General features: G+C 43.8%; 1 protein-coding gene across 1 annotated transcript in view; it reads right to left on the bottom strand.

Annotated features, from left to right (window-relative positions):
• Positions 1-4304: 4304 nt before the first annotated feature.
• LOC126263471 (uncharacterized) overlaps positions 4305-20562 on the bottom strand; it is a 97270-nt gene continuing 81012 nt past the window's right edge. The window contains exons 3-4 of the mRNA XM_049960564.1: positions 4959-5138; positions 4305-4336 (exon numbers count right to left, since the gene is read on the bottom strand). Of these exons, the coding sequence (XP_049816521.1) occupies positions 4305-4336; positions 4959-5138 (212 nt within the window). The remainder of the gene's footprint in view (positions 4337-4958; positions 5139-20562) is intronic.

Below are 20562 nucleotides of genomic sequence, written 5' to 3'. Positions count from 1 at the left end.
GCACTATGGGACTTAACATCTCAGGTCATCAGTCCCCTAGAACTTAGAACTACTTAAACCTAACTAACCTAAGGACACCACACACATCCACGCCCGAGGCAGGATTCGAACCTGCGACCGTAGCGGTCGCGCGGTTCCAGACTGAAGCGCCTAGAACCGCTCGGCCACACAGGCTGGCAGGCATCATGGGATCACAAATTTAGCTTTGGAGGGCAGCGTGGAGGGTAAAAATCGTAGAGGGAGACCAAGAGATGAATACACTAAGCAGATTCAGAAGGATGTAGGTTGCAGTAAGTACTGGGAGATGAAGAAACTTGCACAGGTTAGGGTAGCATGGAGAGCTGCATCAAACCAGTCTCAGGACTGAAGACTACAACAATAACAACAACAACTCTGAAATCCTTTTAAACGTGTTTATCTTCAAGGTCGATAACCTGCCCGTCTTTCGCAGCCAGAACCTTTCTCTCCGCTCACACCACCTGTTGCACACTCAGTAGCCAACCAGACGTAATGAGTAATACGTGCTCGTTCGTGAGCTCTTGTTTGTAACATTTGTTTCTCTCGCTTTTGTGGTTACGTTTAGATGAGAACACCTACTGAATATGGAAATGAAAGATATGTACTTTATCTTACATCATACCTTTATTGTTTTATTGCTTAAACTGTAGGTTTATAGAGAGCATGAGTATTTTTGTTACCTAAAAATCTTGAGATTTCAATGTTTATAGTCGCCTGTCGGATCTTGGCGTGATATATTTCTTTTATAGGCATGACATTTAGACAGATGCAATTCTTTCAGACAGTAACATTGTCCGCACTCATCCGTCATTTTCTTCTTTATTCATTCAAAGTGAAAGGTTAGATTAGTTACTCTATTGCAAATAGCAATTTTCCGTTGTAGATTCCTTCAGAGCAATCAAGGAATTTACCAGCAGAGCTTTGTACAATCAGAATCCTCTTCTCGAATCGCTGGACTCAATGTGGATTGAAATAAACGATCCAGATTAATCCTGGAAGTAGTTTCCAGGGCACCAGTATAGACACTGAGAAATTTTATGCTCTTCCTCGTGAAACTGAAAAATATACAGAGATTTTTGGAATGGTACCCTATGTCACCAACTCGTCATAAAATTTTAGTGCGAAGTGCCGAAGTCGTATCTAAAGCAATTCACCTACAGGCCAATTGACGGAGGAAGCAGCAGAGGCCCGAAACGAGCAGGTACGGCAATACGGAATACATTTTTCTCGCAAAGTTTCACATGTGGATTGCAACAGAGATGTCATACGCAGATTTTTACCAAATCCAGATGCATAACGAAGTCGAAGCAGACCAAGGCATTATAAGAAAAATGGTCGATTCTCACAAGAGGCAATCAGTCTGAAGGTCGCAAGCACACACTCGTTACTCTAGATGAACATTATAGCGACGAAACTATTGAGGCACGCGAAGATGACGAAGAGGAAGATGGACAATAGTTTGACAATTAATTAAGATACAGGGTGATTCGAGAGGAATGCCACATTGTTTCTAAGATAGTTCCTCATGTGAAAACAAAAAACGAAAATGTCCTATGAACATGTGTCCGATTTTCGATCGTTACGCAACTGTAGCAGGTTGAAGAACACACACACACCCATGAGTGAGGCTAGCGTTGCTGCCTCTGGATCACGGGGTCCCGGGTTCGATTCCCGGCCGGGTTGGGGATTTTCTCTGACAGGGGACAGGGTGTTTGTGTTGTCTTCATCATTATCATCAACATGCGTGACAGTGGCTAGATTGGACTGTGTAAAAATTGGACTTTGTACGGGCGCTAATGACCGCGCAGTTGAGCGTCCCATAAACCAAACATCATCATCATCATCATCATCATCATCATCATCATCATCATCATCGATGAGAGATTATGAAGACAAGTGTCAACATTTCATACCAAAATTTTTTGTAGGCGCTGTGGTGGACAGTGTAATGATGGGGCAGATGAGTAATCCCGCCTATAAAAGGTGTTTAAAAAGAGACCCACCCATCTCAATGCATTTGTCAGTGCGTTGGAGGGGGTGTTTCATATCGACATCATTTCGGTGGGTTTTAAAGCGGGCAACAGCGTCACAGATACGAGCAACACGTTCTTCATGTGTATCCACCTTCGCAGGGCGCACATCCCACTTTAGCCAGCCCATAAACAGAAAATCTTATGGGGTTCGGTTGGGTAATGTAGCAGGTCAGTTAATGGATCTGCCATGGTCAATTCACCACCGAGGGAAGGTGTTATTCAAATACTGTGATACTTGTCTGGTACAGTGAATCGGTCATCCGTCATGTTACAGGTACATTTGCCCCCTTGCTATAATGTCATGTCTTCCAAAAGTGCAGGTAGGTATTCTATCAGGAAATGTGCAAATGCTACAGCTGTCATGCGATTTGGCAGGAACACAGGCCCTATCACCAGGTCGTCATACTACACCAGACGTTCACTGAGAACCTGACTTGGAATCTTGTGTCATGTAGTTTATCCACCACCCATGTATGAGAACAGCGGGTGTTCATGGTACCACTGCGTGTAAATGTGGCCTCACCTGTAAATAAAGTGTATTGCATGACATCTCTGTGTACAGCGAACCATTCACAAAATTATTGTCTGGTTACTGAATCACCTGGATATAAACTTCTGGCCATTAAAGTTGCTACACCACGAAGATGACGTGCTACAGACGCGAAATTTAACCGACAGGAAGACGATGCTGTGGTATGCAAATGATTAGCTTTTCAGAGCATTCACACAAGGTTGGCGCCGGTGGCGACACCTACAACGTGAAGGCATGAGGAAAGTTTCCAACCGATTTCTCATACACAAACAACCAGCAGTTGACCGGCGTTTCCTGGTGAAACGTTGTTGTGATGCCTCGTGTAAGGAGGAGAAATGAGTACCATCACGTTTCCGACTTTGATAAAGGTCGGATTGTAGCCTATCGCGCTTGCGGTTTATCGTATCCCGACATTTCTGCTCGCGTTGGTCGAGATCCAATGACTGTTAGCAGAATATGGAATCGGTTGGTTCAGGAGGGTAATACGGAACGCCGTGCTGGATCCCAACGGCCTCGTATCACTAGCAGTCGAGATGACAGGCATCTTATCCGCATGGCTGTAATGGTTCGTCCAGGCACGTCTCGATCCCTGAGTCAACAGATGGGGACGTTTGCAAGACAATAACCATCTGCACGAACAGTTCGATGACGTTTGCAGCAGCATGGACTATCAGCTCAGAGACCATGGCTGCGGTTACCACAGACAGGAGCGCCCGCAATGGTTTACTCTACAACGAACCTGGGTGCACGACTGGCAAAACGTTATTTTTTCGAATGAATCCAGGTTCTGTTTACAGCATCATGATCGTCGCACCCGTATCTGGCGACATCGCGGTGAACACACATTAGAAGCGTGTATTCGTCATCGCCATACTGGCTTATCACCCGGCGTGATGGTATGGGGTGCCATTGGGTACACGTCTTGGTCACCTCTTGTTCGCATTGACGGCACTTTGAACAGTGGACGTTACATTTGAGATGTTTTACGACCCGTGGATCTACCCTTCATTCGATCCCTGCGAAACCCTACATTTCAGCAGGATAATGCACGACCGCATGTTGCAGGTCCTGCACGGGCCTTTCTTGATACAGAAACTATTCGACTGCTGCCCTGGTCAGCACATTCTCCAGATCTTTCACCAATTGGAAACGTCTGGTCAATGGTGGCCGAGCAACTGGCTCGTCACAATACGCCAGTCACTACTCTTGATGAACTGTGGTATCGTGTTGAAGCTGCATGGGCAGCTGTACCTGTACACGCCATCCAAGCTCTGTTTGACTCAATGCCCAGGCGTATCAAGGCCGTTATTACGGCCAGAGGTGGTTGTTCTGGGTACTGATTTCTCAGGATCTGTGCACCCAAACTGCGTGAAAATGTAATCACGTGTCAGTTCTAGTATATTTGTCCAATGAACACCCGTTTATCATCTGCATTTCTTCTTGGTGTAGCAATTTTAATGGCCAGTAGTGTACATGTTGCACAGCCTGCACATGGAATGGGTCCAAGCCATCAGAATTAATGTAAGCCACAGTCGCGTTTGTGAGACATGGAGCTGACACTTGATGTGGTGGTGGGGCTCAATTCTACCATAGTAATAATTTCTTCCCTTTCCTCAACTGACTGAATGGTCTCGCGTCCTGGTGTTACATGTATACCCGGTAGTTTAATGCTTGAAAAACCGTGGGGATTCGTTGACCAGGGAAAGTTTTCTAGTATTCTGTCACAGCCACACGGGCGCTGCTATTACAGTACCTGTAGACAAAGAATGTAATGGACTTGCTCAATTGAAGAACACTAGAGCACGACACGCACATGGCCTCATGACTGCTCACTGATCCAATCCACCATTGCACACTGGGTGTGCAGCTGTTGCCTCAGTGCGATGTGACTGTGCTGCCATCTGTTGGAGAACCCACACACCTCTTGAAGGATGGATCAGTCAACTGTCCACCATTATTCTGTCCACCACAGCGCCTATGCAGCATTTCGGTAAGTAATATTCGCACTTGTCTTCTTATCCATTCATGGACGTGTAGAGTCTTCAACCCGCTCCAGTTCCGTAAAGATCGAACATCGGGCACATGTTTCAAATGTAAAATCACGTCAGAAATTATGTGACACTTCTCCAGAATCACCCTGTATATTGTAATAGTTTGCATGTCAGATCTGTATATTTTGTAAATAAACATACAATTAGGGTCAAATAACGCGTTTCACTTGATTCCATTGCCGGAAGAAAGATATAAAATAATTTTGACCAGTTTTTTAGTGCCACGGAGCTCCGAGCCCAACGTTTAGCCGGGAAATGACAAGTGCATTACGAACGTGGTGACCTCGCGGTGTGCACAGGTGCGAGTGGCGGCAGCCGACTTACCCATGACGCCGAGCTGCTGCGGTGTGAGTCCGGCGGGCGCTTCGGAGGCGGAGGGCAGTCCGAGGCCGAGCGAGGCGGGCAGCGAGCCGCGGTCCGACGACAGCACGGAGCCCTGGCGAGTCAGCGGGCGCGCGCCGCCCGGGCTGCCGCTGCGGCGGCCGCTCTGCACGCTGCCCGCGTCTGCAACACACGCCGCCCGCCATGAGGGCACACTTATAATGTCATCTCCAGTCGCTTCGGGGAATGGCCCACACAACCGAGCGCGAAATCCACTAACACGAGAGTAATTTAAATCGCACACCGCCTTACAAAACAAAACAAAAAAATAATAACTCCCACAAACACACAAAAACAATAAAGCAAGTGGTGAAGACTCCATTATAGCAGAATTATTGAAGTGGTCAGAACCAAAAATCATAAGGGATCTACAGCTGCTTTTTGAGTACACTTGGAAAACTGAAAAGATTCCAGTTGAATGGAAAGCGGCATTAATCCACCCGCTACATAAAAAAGTAGACAAACAAAATGTCAGTAATGACAGAGGAGTGTCACTTCTGCCAGTGGCATACAAAAATTATCAAAAATTCTCCTCAACAGAGTGGTAGATACTTTAGACAAACAACTAGGAGAATATCAGGGTGGTTTTCGAAAGGGAAGATCCTGTGCAGAACGAATTTTTAACTTAAAGTCAATAATTCGCCATAGAATGTTAACCAGCAAACCAATACTAGTGTCATTTATAGATTTCAAGAGAGCATTTGATTGTATAGACAGAGAAACGGTAGACAAGGTCATTAGAGAATTTGGTGTTAAATCAAAACTAGCAAAGATAATTCCTGAAACACTAACAGGTACAGTATCTAAAGTCAAATTTATGGGAGAAGTATCTCAGCCTTTTGATATAAAAACTGGTGTTAGACAAGGTGATGGTTTATAACCTTTAATGTTTAACTGTGTTCTAGAAAAAATTGTAAGGATCTGGAATTCGGAGCTAAAAAAAAATCACAAAATTGAACCAATAACTCTGGGAAGGAAAACAAATGGAATTAAGGTAAACTGCTTGGCTTTTGCGGATGATTTCGCAATACTTTCAGAAAACCTGACAGAAGCAGTTACTCAAAAATTCTGGAAAAATTAGCAAAACTGAACTGGTCTCAAAATTTCAGCTGAAAAAACAAAATTCATGACATATAAAAATGCACCAAAATACATAGAAACACAAATAGGTAAAATAGAGCGAATAAATAAATTTCAGTATCTTGGAGAAACTATACAACAGAATGGACTAGGAAAATCTGCAATAGATGTAAGAATTAACAAAATGGAAAGAGCATATCGTTTGACCAAAAATATTTACAACAAGATATGTATATCTAGAAAAACAAAACTGAAACACTACACCACAGTGGTACGACTAGAATGTTTATATGAATCTGAATGCCTACCGACTAACTATAAGATGGACAAACTAGAGGTACTGGCAAGAAGGATTATTAGAAAAATAATGGGTACAATGAGAACTGCAGATGGTTGGAAAATAAGAAGTAATGAGCAGATCTACAAAAATATAGAGAAAATATCTGAAGTAATGGCCAAACGAAGATTAACCTTTTTTGGACATCTCTACCGAATGGATGGAAATAGACTAACAAAACAAATACTCCTATATTTCTGGAAGAAGAAATCGACAATAGCATGGATTACAGAAGTAAGAAAAAAATCTTGAAAGAAACAACATCAAAGAATCACAAATAGCAGAAAGAAACCGTTTTAAAAACAAAATTCTACATTTGGAAAGCTTTCAAAGCAGAAGAAATAAAAAATCGGGAACAACCTGGACAGAAGAAAGGAAGAGACTTCATGGGGAGAAAATGAGGGACTACTGGAAAAATAGGAAACAACAACAAACGAAGAAGAGGAACTGAAGTTGTTAACGTGATCCTAGTTGGTCAATACGATGGTTAAAAAAAATCCCAGAAAAAGTGGAGAAAATGAAATTGAATTTCACCGGTTGAGAGAGTATACACTGAGGTGACAAAAGTCATGGGATAGCGGTATGCACATATACAGGTGGTGGTGGTGGTGGTGGTGGTGGTGGTGGTGGTGGTGGTGGTGGTAACGTGTACACAAGGTACAAAAGGACAGTGCACTGACAGAGCTGTCATTTGTACTCAGGTGTTTACAGCGTGATTATGGCCGTACGTCGACAATTAACAGACTCCGAAGACATTGTCAAGAGTGTTTTTTTCCCCATACGCGCCCATGTGAGAAACGTAGAACACAAAGACAAAGAAGGAGTTAAAAGGGCAACCCGTTAAGCCCAATCGGCGGAAAGAGTGGCAGCTAAAAACATGGACTTTCTCTTCGAGAAAGGATCATACTATACGTCATAAAGACAAGGGCAGTCCTCAGCTAGAGATTAAACGTTCTTCGCCATATTACTATGACGGATAAAAAGTGGAACGCGGTCAACAGCCAGCGCGTCGTTAGCGAAAACGGCCGATACCTCAGACGGCAAAATTTGGAGTTAATGGGCTACGGCAGCAGGCGACGTACGCGAGTACCTCTGCTAACAGCACGACATCGGCTGCAGCGCCTTTCCTGGGCTCGGGGGCATGTTGGTTGAACCCTAGACCAATGGAAAACTGTGCCCTGGTCAGATGAATCCTGATTTCAGTTGGTAAGAGCTGTGTCACCAGGCCACAGCTGTTCGTGATTACTTTGAAGGACATTCTAGACAATTCGAGAAAGTGATCTGGCCACCCAGATCGCCTGACATCAATTCAAGCGAACATTTATGGGACATAATCCAGAGGTCAGTTCGTGCACAAAATCCTGCACCGGCAACACTTCCGCAATGATGGATAGCTATAAAGCCAGCATGGCTCAATATTTCTGCAGGGAGCTTCTAATGACTTGGTGAGTTCATGCCATGTCGAGTTGCTGCACTAATCTGGGCAAAAAGAGGTCCAACACGATATCTGGAGGTTCCCATGATTTCCATGATTTTTGTCGCCTCAGTGTATTTCAGTGAGTATAATATCGAATCAGCTCCTCAAAGAACTTGTCAGAATGAGCCCAGTTATTAGTATGACGTTGCACCCACTCTGGCCTGGACACATTGGTTCAAATGGCTCTGAGCACAATGGGACATAACTTCTGAGGTCGTCAGTCCCTTAAAATTTACAACTACATAAACCTAAATGACCTAAGGACATCACAAACATCCATGCCCGAGGCAGGATTCGTACCTGCGACCGTAGCAGTCGCGCGGTTCCAGACTGTAGCGCCTAGAACCGCTCGGTCGTCACGGCCGGCCCTGGACACATTCACTTATTCGGTTCGGAAGAGTGTTCATAAAGCGGTTGTATCCTCTTTCGAGGCAAACTGGCCCACAACTGTTCTAACTGGTCCTTGATATCCTGGATGCTGGCACTGCGAAGGAGTGACGTCCAAGCAGGTCCCATAGATGTCCAGCCGGGTCCGATCTGGGGATCTAGCTCGCCACGGGGGTATCTCAACATCACGCAGACAGTTCACGGAGACACGTGTCACGTGTGGACGAGCATTTCCCTGTTGCCGGACGAAGTGGCCGTGCGGTTAAAGGCGCTGCAGTCTGGAACCGCAAGACCGCTACGGTCGCAGGTTCGAATCCTGCCTCGGGCATGGATGTTTGTGATATCCTTAGGTTAGTTAGGTTTAACTAGTTCTAAGTTCTAGGGGACTAATGACCTCAGCAGTTGGGTCCCATAGTGCTCAGAGCCATTTCCCTGTTAAAAAATGGCAGCACAATACTGTAGCATGAGAGGTAACACATAAGGATGAAGGATACCCGTAACGGCCGTTATGACCACAGAGTGCCCTCCATCACTACCATCTGTGACCTGAAGTCATAAGACGGCCGGAGTGGCTGAGCGGTTCTAGGCGTTTCCGTCTGGAACCGCACGACCGCTACGGTCACAGGTTCGAATTCTGCCTCGGGCATGGATGTGTGTGATGTCCTTAGGTTAGTTAGGTTTAAGTAGTTCTAAGTTCTAGGGGACTGATGACCTCAGATGTTAAGTCCCATAGTGCTCAGAGCCATTTGAACCATTTATGAAGTCCTAACCAATGGTTCCCAATATAGTGACGCCAGAAGTAACACTGTGATGGCTCTCCAACATTGGAAGATCTACCCAAGTCGTTGCCATACTCGCTGACGACGAGGGCCATGCGGTAGAGTGCAATTCATCACTGAACACGAGATACATGTTTGCCTAGGCAGTGTGCTTGCAATAAAACAGGAGTGAGAGTCACCTTGTGTTGCGTGTTTCTATTTGTTGTTCCATTGCCGGTTTTAAGCCGATCTCGGTTACCTTCGGACGGACTTGCTTATTAGCAAACTAACATCACATGTTACTTTCCCTATAAGCATGGGACTTAAAACTGGCAGTGGAACATCAAAGAAAAAAGGTAAACCAAACGTTGATTGGCTGCTCTTTTTTAGGACACACTGTCTTGAAATCTTTAAAAAAATAGTTGACCTGTTTCTAATGCAAAATGTACAGCGGAAGCAGAAATGTAATTACGCTGGAGGGAAGCGTATAACAAGACCGCTAATGTTCTCAGTACGTTAAAGAAATTGTCTGGCGCAATCTGCAGAACCGTACGATTGTTCATTGATGATACCGTTATTTAAAAATAGTTGTAGTATGATTGAAAAGAATTGCATAATGACATAGTGCACTAAATGAAATCTAAGGATATGTATAAGGTAACGCCCAGTAAAATGAGACAGAACCCGATTGTGTCATATTACAACAATAGTGCCACATATTCGGAGCAATACTAAAAAGCTACACGAAGTGGGACAAGCACACTAAATCATAAGGGACGATCAAAAAGTTTCCGTTCGATGGCCGTACAGGCCACAACAGGTACGCCAATCACGCAAAATCGCCGTGAGCATTGAGGCAGTCATTACAGCGACGTACCAGGTTGAAGATAGCCTTTTAGTAAAACAACGTGTCCTGCTGCTTGAAGAAGCCCGTAACTGTCTGCTGCACATACTCATCAGTCAGGAGTCGTCGACCCTTCGAAGCCTTTTTTTAAGGGACCGAAGGCGTGGTAATCACATGCGGAGGGATCAGGACTATACAGCGGGTGCTCGAATGTCTCCCACTTGACTTGCCGTAACTTTTGCGTTATGGCATTTGCGATACGGGGACGTGCTTTATCATGAAGAAGCAGCAGCCCTTGTCGAAGTTTTCTCAAACAGTTCGCTTGCCCCATGTATATTCTCGATCCTCCGATGGATGTTTACCGGTGTTTGTCCTTCGACAGATAAGAAAAAAAAATAACAGCACGTTGGCCCTGTTTGGACGCATTTGGTAATAATATCGCCACATTTCATCTTTCCGCATTTCCCGTACGCACGTTTGAAAGACACGAATCCCGCACTGGATCCCTTGCCGGTGCTTACGTACCGTCACCAGAGTCGCGCTGCGTTCCATATACGCTGTAGCAAAGACCTCAAATGAAAACTTCATGATCGCCCCGTATCGTATTAGGTCATGCGACCATTTCTAAAACACTACTTGTCTGGGACCAGTATTCTTCTCCCACAGTTTTGCATTAAGCGGTGACCCCACATGTACAATTACACGAAAAAAGTGTTACAAACATACGTGTCGCTGACTTTTATCATACGTAATGAATGTGGTAAGAGAAGATTCCCATACACTTTTCTTTTCCTTAGCGTTCATCCCGTCTTGTACGGGGTGCGCGATTTCAGGATTGGCAGGTTTTATTATTTAACTCTGTGGCTGGATGCCCTTTCTGCGTCACAGTCGTCAAGGTAACCAAGGGAGGGAAGTCGTGTGCGCCATCTGTCTGTGGATCGAGTAAACTTTGATCTGTGTGTCGTCGTATTTTAACTGTTTATGTATGTTATTCTCTCAACCGTAGTTTGAGGAACAGCGCAGCATCGGCCTGAATGAGCGTGGTAAACCGCCTAAAAACCATACTCAGGCTGGTCTGTGTACCAGTCACGGACGAATAGGCCGCGCGGATTCGATTATGGTCTTGCCACCTTCCAGTCTCGCAAGCTAGTGCACTACGCGTTACGCTGTAGGAGGGATTCACTAGATTCTGACACAATGAGGGGTCAAACATTATGACCAGTGGTCACCGCGAGGACGAATGCCGCCCTGTGGCGGCACGGGACGCGGTAAGGAAAGAATGTACACTACTGGCCATTAAAATTGCTACACCAAGAAGAAATGCAGATGATAAACGGGTATTCATTGGACAAATATATTATACTAGAACTGACATGTGATTACATTTTCACGCAATTTGAGTGCATAGATCCTGAGAAATCAGTACCCAAAATTGCTACCTCTGGCCGTAATAACGGCCTTGATACGCCTGGGCAATGAGTCAAACAGAGCTTGGATGGCGTGTACAGGTACAGCTGCCGCTGCATCTTCCAGTCGGATAACTGTCGGTTTATAAGCCTTGAATTGTGCGACAGTGGTTTGAGGAGTACAACAGTGAACTAAAGTTGATGTCTTGGTGTCCAAATTCGCCTGATCTGAACCCGATGGAACACATCTGACACGTTATCGGTCGCCAGCTCCGCACCAACAAACCAGCCATCGGATCTTAATGTATGGGAATTGAATGAGCTGTGCACAGATGCCTTGTGCTACGTACCTGCGGATACCTAACAAGGACATTTCGATAACATTTTGGCTCATGAGTGTATGTGTGAAAATTATTTCCATGAACATTATGTAATTCTGAAGTCAAGGAATAATGTCGGTAAGAACTGGAATTCACTGTGGAAAGAGAGACGACTCAGTACTACTGTAGTCCTTTAACAGCACGTCACACACAGACGCAAGCCAACAAAAAATAAAATTTGTAACCTAAGTATTTAAAGAGTACAGTATAATTTACATATAATGTATTAGGCACGAATCGTCGTAAGTCACAAATAAGAACAAAAATGCATTTTTTGTACACTTAGTCTTTTTTTGCTATGTCTTAGGACAAAACATGTTAGCACTGATCAGAAACACGTCACTGTAATTACATTTACTAACCGTCTAAAAAATGTAATTTAGCTATATTGTTCGTAAAAAAATGTGAGTTACGGACGTAAAGGTTGCTTGTCAATACGAGGTGAATTGTAAATGTCTTGCTGAATGACATACGTACAGCTGAGTTATCGTTTTATTCTGGAGAAATAAAAAGGAGAATAACAGAAATATTTTTTAATCTGATGACGCTTATAATTTGTAGGGTTAAGAGTTGAGACTGGGCTCTCCATCATTTGCTGACTACTGCAAAAACATATTACGAACAGTGAAGGAAATTGTGTACAAAGTAGAAAAAAGGTATATATTCATTTGTTTAGTTTTTCAAAGTACTCAGTGTTTGTTGAATTTTAAGATTTTTAAATTCTAATAACGTGGTTCGTCAATATTATCCCACATCGCCTACGATTATTGTGTGAACTGGGAAATTATCGATTAGCAGCCTGTCAAGAACTAAATCCAAATGAGAAGCACAGTTTCTACATCGTGACAGAGTTGAGTTATTTACATGTAGTTGACATGTTTCATTTTAAGCGGTCAGCATCCAAAGAGATAATAAGCGCCCTTCCACATTACATATCTTTGGTAAAGGATAGCTTTTAAGTCAGACATATACACTAAACACATTTTATACCTTTTTAAAAAAATATTTCTTCGTGTTGCTTGCTAACGCCTCGCGCGAGAACACAACAAAAATTTACAAGGGGCTTTCAAAAATGATTTACAGTTGTAGTTTTTATACGTTATTTATAAATAAACATGAGTTATATACGAGGTCGTTCAGTAAGTAATACCCCACATTCTTTTAAAAAGCCTATAATATACATTGGCAAACGTCCTTGATGGTACTTCACATCTGATGTTTGTTCAGTGCGCTGGTGAAGTTTCGAACCGTTCTGGCAGAGGGCAGAGCCGTAGTACAGCGTCAAAATGGCGTCTACATACGACTCACGTTACAAGCAGCGTGCTGTTGTTGAATTCTTATGTGCAGAAAAAGAAACCGTGGTGAACATCCATAAAAGTTTGTGTGCAGAATATGGCGGTACTGCAGTTGATAGGAGTAAAGCTGGGCGATGGGTAAACAAAGTTAGAGCCTCAGGAAATGCAGAGAAACAGCTCCATGATCAGCCACGCTCGGGGCGTCATGTCACAGCCACTGCTCCAGACATGCTGAATCGTGCGGATGCCATTATTCGTGCCGACCTGTGCATCACAACTCGACAATTGGCTATACAGTTGTCGGTCGGCATTGGAAGTGCGTCTGCAATGATCGAGACTCTCGGATATTCAAAGAGGTGCTCACGATGGGTTCCACAAATGCTCACAGCGGACCACAAGAGTGACACAAAGGTCATTTTATCTGAATTGTTGGAGCGTTTTGAGACCGACAGAGAGGCCTTTCTGTCACGGATCGTTACGGGGCACGAAAGCTCGGTGCACCACTTTGCGCCGGAAACAAAAAGGCAGTCCATGGAGTGGCATCATCCTCATTCACCACAAAAGAAGAAATTCAAGACAACCCCTTCTGCCGGAAAAGTCATGGTGACAGTCTTCTGGGATTGTGATGGCATCGTTCTTGTGGATCTGTTGCCACGAGGAACAACCATCAATTCAGAGGCATACGTGAAGACTCCGAATGAACTAAAGAACCGTTTCCGACGTGTTCGATCACACAAGAATCCAGCAGAAATCTTGCTCCAACACGGTAGTGCACGCCCACACACACGTCTGAGAACCCGGAAATGCATCGCCAAATTGGGATGGACCTCATTGCCTCATCGACCCTACATTCCAGACCTGGCACCCTCGGACTTCCATCTCTTTGGGCCGCTTACAGATTCTCTACGGGGAGTGTCAGTCATGCAGTGAAAACACGGCTACGCCAACAGGACAGGAGCTTTTACCAGCAGGGAATACATGCTCTTCCACAACGTTGGCGTACGGCCATAGAGCGTGATGAAGACCACGTAGAAAAATTGGACATGGACAAGACACGTTGATGTATATTGTCACCAAATTCTGACTTTTAACAATAAAGATGTTCTGAGAAAAAAATGTGGGGCATTAATTATTGAACAACACTCGTAAATCGCTACCATCTGCCTAGCAAGATCAGCACTGCGTCATGGAACAATTATTTGAGGGTACTATATACACACTCGTGGACAGCTGGCTGCAATTCTTCGTTCTTAACGGACCTCTTACCCTTTTTTTTTACTATACTCAGTGTTTACAACTGCCATCTAGTGTCTGCGCAGTGACATTGACTCAGTTGATAGCCCAATGAGAGTATATGCACGAAGATTGAGTGGTATTTACGAAACAACGCAACTGTATGTCATTTCCGAACGCCTCTTGTATTTTAGGCTAATTGATGGTGTTTTTCGATAAACTCTGGTGTTGTGTAGAGGCTAATTTCTAATAGCAGCGGTTGGTTCGACAATATTAGCAAATATCATTGATAACACATGGATATGGAAGTCATATGAATTGGCCTCACGCAGCTGCAACTTTTCCACTGCTGCCGAAAACAAATTACCGCATGATATTGCACTTCATCAACGGGCTGCGCCATTCTGTTTGGCTCCGCCAGTGGCGTGCTACGATACTGAACTGCGGGGATTTCAGTCTATACGAGTATTGCAGACACGTACCCACAAATATACGAAAGATTAATTACGTAACTTTATTTTTCGAGATGTCTATACTCTTCGTAAAACAAAAAACCGTGCCTTCAGAAAGGAGATATTTTTCGGATCCTAGAAATGAGATGAATTTGTAATCTCATATTCTGGTCTAACGTGTTAAAAAATCTACACCTCTTCGCAGTCTCCACACAACTATGTTGCAGGGGAGGGAGGGAGAGGGGGGGAGGGAAAGGGGGAGAGAGAGAGAGAGGGAGAGAGAGAGGGGGGGGGGGAGGGAGGGGGGAGGAGAGAGAGAGAGAGAGAGAGAGAGAGAGAGAGAGAGAGAGAGAGAGAGAGAGACAGAGACAGAGATATGGATAATGTAATATGTTATCGGCTGAGTCTTCCAAATACACGATGAGGGTGATTGCTCATTGAGAAAATATGTTCACCTTGATAATGCTTTTCGGGGTTGAGTTGACAACATGTTGCCACATAGTTGCGCCTTCTACTATTCTACATAGTAACATCGTAAACGCACTCATTACAGCTATACAACATGCTTTGGTACGGGGTTTATTGTAGAGAAAAGGTATAAGGATGGCATAACAAAGGAAGAGTTGGTCAGCAAGGATATTAACACTGACAATCCGAGCAGGGAACTATTTATGGGGGGAACTACACGATACACGCAAAAGCACAGCCCACAGACAAGTAAAGACACTCGCAGGTTATTATAATGCACATATAGGAAGGGGAACCACATAGTAAGGGAATAGTAGGCGAGTACTTAGCACACCAGAGGACAAACAAGAACGGGGGAAACGTTAATCGAACTGTGTCGACAACACAAAATGACAATGATGATAACTTACTTCAGAACCAAAACAAGTACGAAAACGATGTAGGTAAGCCCATGCACCAGCCTTGAAGAATTTCAGACTGACCTCATAGCAATCAGTTGGACATAAGGGCAGACACAGACGAATTAAGACACAGTCAAACCAAATACGAGGAAGGGCTGAAATGATGACATGAAACTGAACATAGGAAACAGGCTGAACTATAGGGAAAGCAAGAAAAGAAGAGGCACTGGTGGTGGAGCAAGGACTATGAGGAGGCGGTAGGGGCCGTTGTACATTTACCGTAAGGATCACAAAGATAAGAGAAATTTGGGCTCGTACGTAGGCATATAGACAGTAGTTTTTTTCTCGCTCCACTTGCGAATGGAAAAGGAAAGGAAAAGACTAATAGTACAATGACTTGCTGAATATGTATGTATATGTAGATTTGGATGTATATTTAGATGTAGATGAATCGTAGGAAAGTCTGCAGAGACTAATGCAGGAAGAAGGACCCGGAAAATTTGGAAACACGGCAGAATAACAAGATGGAACAGAAAACAGACGGTAGAGTCGGGATTGGACGCGATGAGAAATTTTTTAGGAAAAACAACAGTTCGGGAAGCTCAAAAAGTATCTGATTGGATACATGGGCAGAGAAATGTTTATAAGAGGCAAGAAAGAGAAAATTGGCCGTTAGTGAGAAGGACAACTGTGGGATACTCGCAGCGCACTTTCATGAGTCGCTGAAGTGCGAAGCACCTGAAAAAGAGCTGGAATTGAGGGCAGGACAGAATAGAGATAGTCACGTTTCCCAAACAGGGATGAGGTCAAAATTGGCCTCAAATGGCTCTGAGCACTATGGGACTTAACATCTGTGGTCATCAGTCCCCTAGAACTTAGAACTACTTAAACCTAACTAACCTAAGGACACCACACATCCATGCCCGAGGCAGGATTCGAACCTGCGACCGTAGCGGTCACGCGGTTCCAGACTGAAGCGCCTAGAACCGCTCGGCCACACACACCGGCCGGCAGGGATGAGGTCGCAGTGGCCATAAGCGATCTAGGCAACTGGAAAAGATCGGATAACAGCCGAGATGATAAAAATGTGGAGGCCACAAGGCGGTCAACGATACGGTTAACTTTATATGCCAGGTCTGGAGAACAAGAAAAAAAACCGGAAGAAGGGAAGAAAACGATCATAGTGATAATACATACGAAGGGGAACAAGAGGAATGCAAACAATTACACAGGAATATCACTACTACAAGTCAGCTACAAGTTGCTGTCGAGACTCCTCCTCAAGAGATTAGAAGAAGAGATAGGAAGTTCAGTTAGATACTGTTAAGCGGAATTTAGGAATGGAACAGGAAACGTAGAACAGGTATTTATCATGAAACAACTAACAGAATGTAGTGTCTTAAAGAACGTAAAAGACGGTAGTAACTATCGTTGACTTCATGAAGACGTATGACTCCATCGACAAACAGACTCTTGGAAGGATCTTGAAAAATAGAGGACCAGACGGCACTACACGAGAACTAACCATGGAAATTCTGACAGACGCAAAAGTAAGGGTGGGATTCAGAGGATCCCTGTCAGAAAATTTCGAGACCAGTACCGATATCAAACAGGGAGATGGACTCCCACCAATTTTATTCGAAGCAGCACTGGACGAAGTGATAAGCCTGTGGAAAGTAATAAACTGGAAAATACGAATACCAAAGGTAGACGTGGGACCAGAGCCCAAGCGGATTGCCTAGCCTTTGCGGGCAACATAGCGATAGTGACATGGAAAAAGATGCAAAGCCACAACTCGATAACAGAAGCAAGATAGCGAAGAATGGGACTGAGGATCGCTACAAGACAAAGGTATTGAATATCACTGGGGATTGGGAAACACCAGAAGGCACCATGCAAAAGGGGGTCAAATTTATATATCTGCGAGAACATATAACAGCAAGAAAGAGGAGCAATGAGCGAACAGAGAGGATCAAGACGATAAAATCAGCCTTCAGTATGACCAGATTATAGAAAGTAAAAGTAATACAAAGGCCAGACACTACAAGACAAAGATGAGGAATTCGGTATTACATGCTGCTCAGACGATAACACTAAGAAGAAATGGTGCAGAACAACGAGATAAAAATAACGAGGACAATACTAGGCCCTCAAAGAGGCGACGAGAGATGGATGCGAAGACTTAGGGAAGAACTGTACCGGAATATGAGGACCAGATCAGGAACAATCAGACTGAAAAGGGAAAGGTTTGTCGGACATGTGAGCAGGATGAATATGGACAGAACGACGAAGAGAGTATGGAAAACAACAGGGAGGACAAGGGGAAAGACAGGAAACAAGTGGGTTGTTGAATTCCGGAAGGAGTGGTCAGAACTAGAGATCAAGGTGGAAGGAAAGACAAATTGAGAAGAAAGTACACACCGTCCAATATGGCAGACCGACGACAGAGAAGGATACAGGAAAAGCATAGTCACCAGTGGAGCACACAAGAGAAGAGAATGCTGCAGATCTCGGAAGAAGGACGGGAGAGAAGAAGAGAAAGCATGAAAAAGTTGTGGGAGGAGAAGACGAAAATACAATTAATGAAGGGGCTACATGTGGTAACGCAAAAGCAAGAAGGTATAAAATTTCCATGGTAGTTGCGCCTCTGACGCAGTATTACAGCCATTAACGACATACCATGCAACATTCAAACGCCTTACTACGCACTTCTGCGACAGAGGAAATGCAAGCACCTTACGCAACACTGGTTTTCTGCGTTATCCAGCTCGCAGTTTTATTATCCATTTTGTTACGATTCGTAATGACTTTTTAATGAATTCTCTTCGAGGGACGACGACGACAGTATAATACGATAAATAATGGCATACAAGCCTGCGAACGTAGAAAATTCCTTTCGCGGACTCACGGCGTATTACGTCGTTAATGCTAGAGATACGTACATAAAAAGCAGGACAGAAACAAACACGTTTTCTGGGAGTATCAAGACGTTAACTTCACAATGGGCATCTTACCCAACTTACCTGGTATTATTTCGGTTTTTTGTTCTTATCACTTATAGCTTCCGGAATTTAACGTAGTGGCTTTACAAATAATTAGTCAAGCGCTGAAAATGAAGATGACCAAATAACGTCTATCTTGAATTCAAGGTGTGATGTAACAGGGTCTACCATATTCGTCGTTTTTGTGAGTGACTACCAAGGATAGTTGTCAAATGAATTAGCTGTTCAATGGTCTTACGCTTCTACAAGATAAAAACTAGGAAACAAATACGACACTGGAAGTTTTGTATTTCACTGATATACAATGGCAAAACATAAGCTCATTAAAACGGATTTTGTCGCTGCGGATATTGTAAACCACTTATTGAAAATTATGATACTGTTAGAAGAATCTGATTACAGTCTTTAAATGTAGTCATGTTAAGAGAAAAAAATGGAACTATTTAGAATGTGCAAGCACTCAAACGACAAAATATCCAAACATTTCATCTGATACGACTGATACAGAACCTAAATTTTGAGAGCGAAGAATGTCACATCGATGAAACATGTCCTGGAGTTATCGAGACAGTGAAAGTGTTTAAGAGCCATCCTAACCAACGGCTTCTCAATAGCCCAAAACAACTAACCGTACAATGGTCGCAGAAGGGTGTGACGTGATCACAACTCATTTGAAGATGTCCCATACGAGCGGGGCAGGACTGAGGTCATGTCGATGACGTGATAGTGTTAAATATGTAATATAACACTAAAACGCGTTTGTTTTCATGTTTTCTTTGTTGCATGAGCACCGCAGAGCGAGAAATGACGGTTGTCCGCGCGGCACGGCGACTTCAAATCACCGCATTAAATCTTCACCGAGTCGACGCCATGTACCACAAGAAGCAGCCAGAAGCCCTGCCATATACCCTCCAGCTGTTATTAATAATAATACAACAAAAATGAATTTAAAAATTGTAATGTTGACATTAATGTTGATATCAGTTATGATCTACCACGTTTAAGTCTACACGCATGTTTTGCTTCACCAAAAGATTTTTTAATACTTTTTTACTCAGTGGTGAAAAATAAACTAATTTGAACTGTTCGTGAATAAAAAATATTCTTTGAGTTCTGAATATTTTTGGAAGTTGATACGAGGAATTAATCGAAAATGTGTCTTTTGAATGGTAACTCATAAGTAATGACATCGGAATCAGATTTGACAGTAAAGCCTTGGGGAAAGCGATCACTTTGTGGGATGGGGTTCCACGCCTGTTCCGCTCGGTCGGTCAATACAGGAACGGTTAATGCTGTTTGTGGATGACGCTGGAGCTGTCGTCCGATGATGTCCCGTATGTGCCCGATTGGAGACAGATCTGGTGAGCGAACAGGCCAAGGCAACATGTCGACACTCTGTGATTCCCAATCTTTCTCAGACCATTGTTCATGAGTGCAGACAGACATTAGCTAGTACCCTCGCCGTTCCCCCTCCCCTGCCGTCTGTTGCCCCCACCTCCGTCCCCCACATTATCACCAACTTTAGCACCTAACTAAACTGTAGAATGAAAAACTTTTCTTGGAACACTTTCATTTTTAAAATCATGAAAGATGATCGATATTTAGTTGGTGTGTGTGTGTGAGCACCCTCTGAAACCCTACTAAAATGTGTGCACTACACTTACTGTTCGTAAATCACTTGATTGCTGCACTCTTTACTTCTGAACTGTCAGAAATTGGAAGACTTCAGGCCGTTAATGCTTTGTGTCTGACCACAGCCACTAATAGTAGTAGAAGTAGTAGGAATAGTACTCATACTACATACAACACTATAGTAACCCTTATGTAGTTATGCTGTATCGTGCTGTCAATTAGTTTGTCTCTTTCGAAGCCAGTAGTGAAGCAATTTCTGGGCTTTTTTTTCACTTGCCGCCCTTATTTTACGACCTCCCACCTAATTGCTTACGGTGAGTCTTTATTGACCTCTTAGCCGCTGCGATTGGTGTACGGGCCCTGATGTGGATTGCCGGCCAGTGTGGCCGAGCGGT

Source organism: Schistocerca nitens, chromosome 6 (genome assembly GCF_023898315.1).
Source record: "Schistocerca nitens isolate TAMUIC-IGC-003100 chromosome 6, iqSchNite1.1, whole genome shotgun sequence".
NCBI lineage: Eukaryota > Metazoa > Arthropoda > Insecta > Orthoptera > Acrididae > Schistocerca > Schistocerca nitens.
Note: the sequence above shows the minus strand (reverse complement) of the source record. Positions and strands in the feature narration are given on the sequence as shown.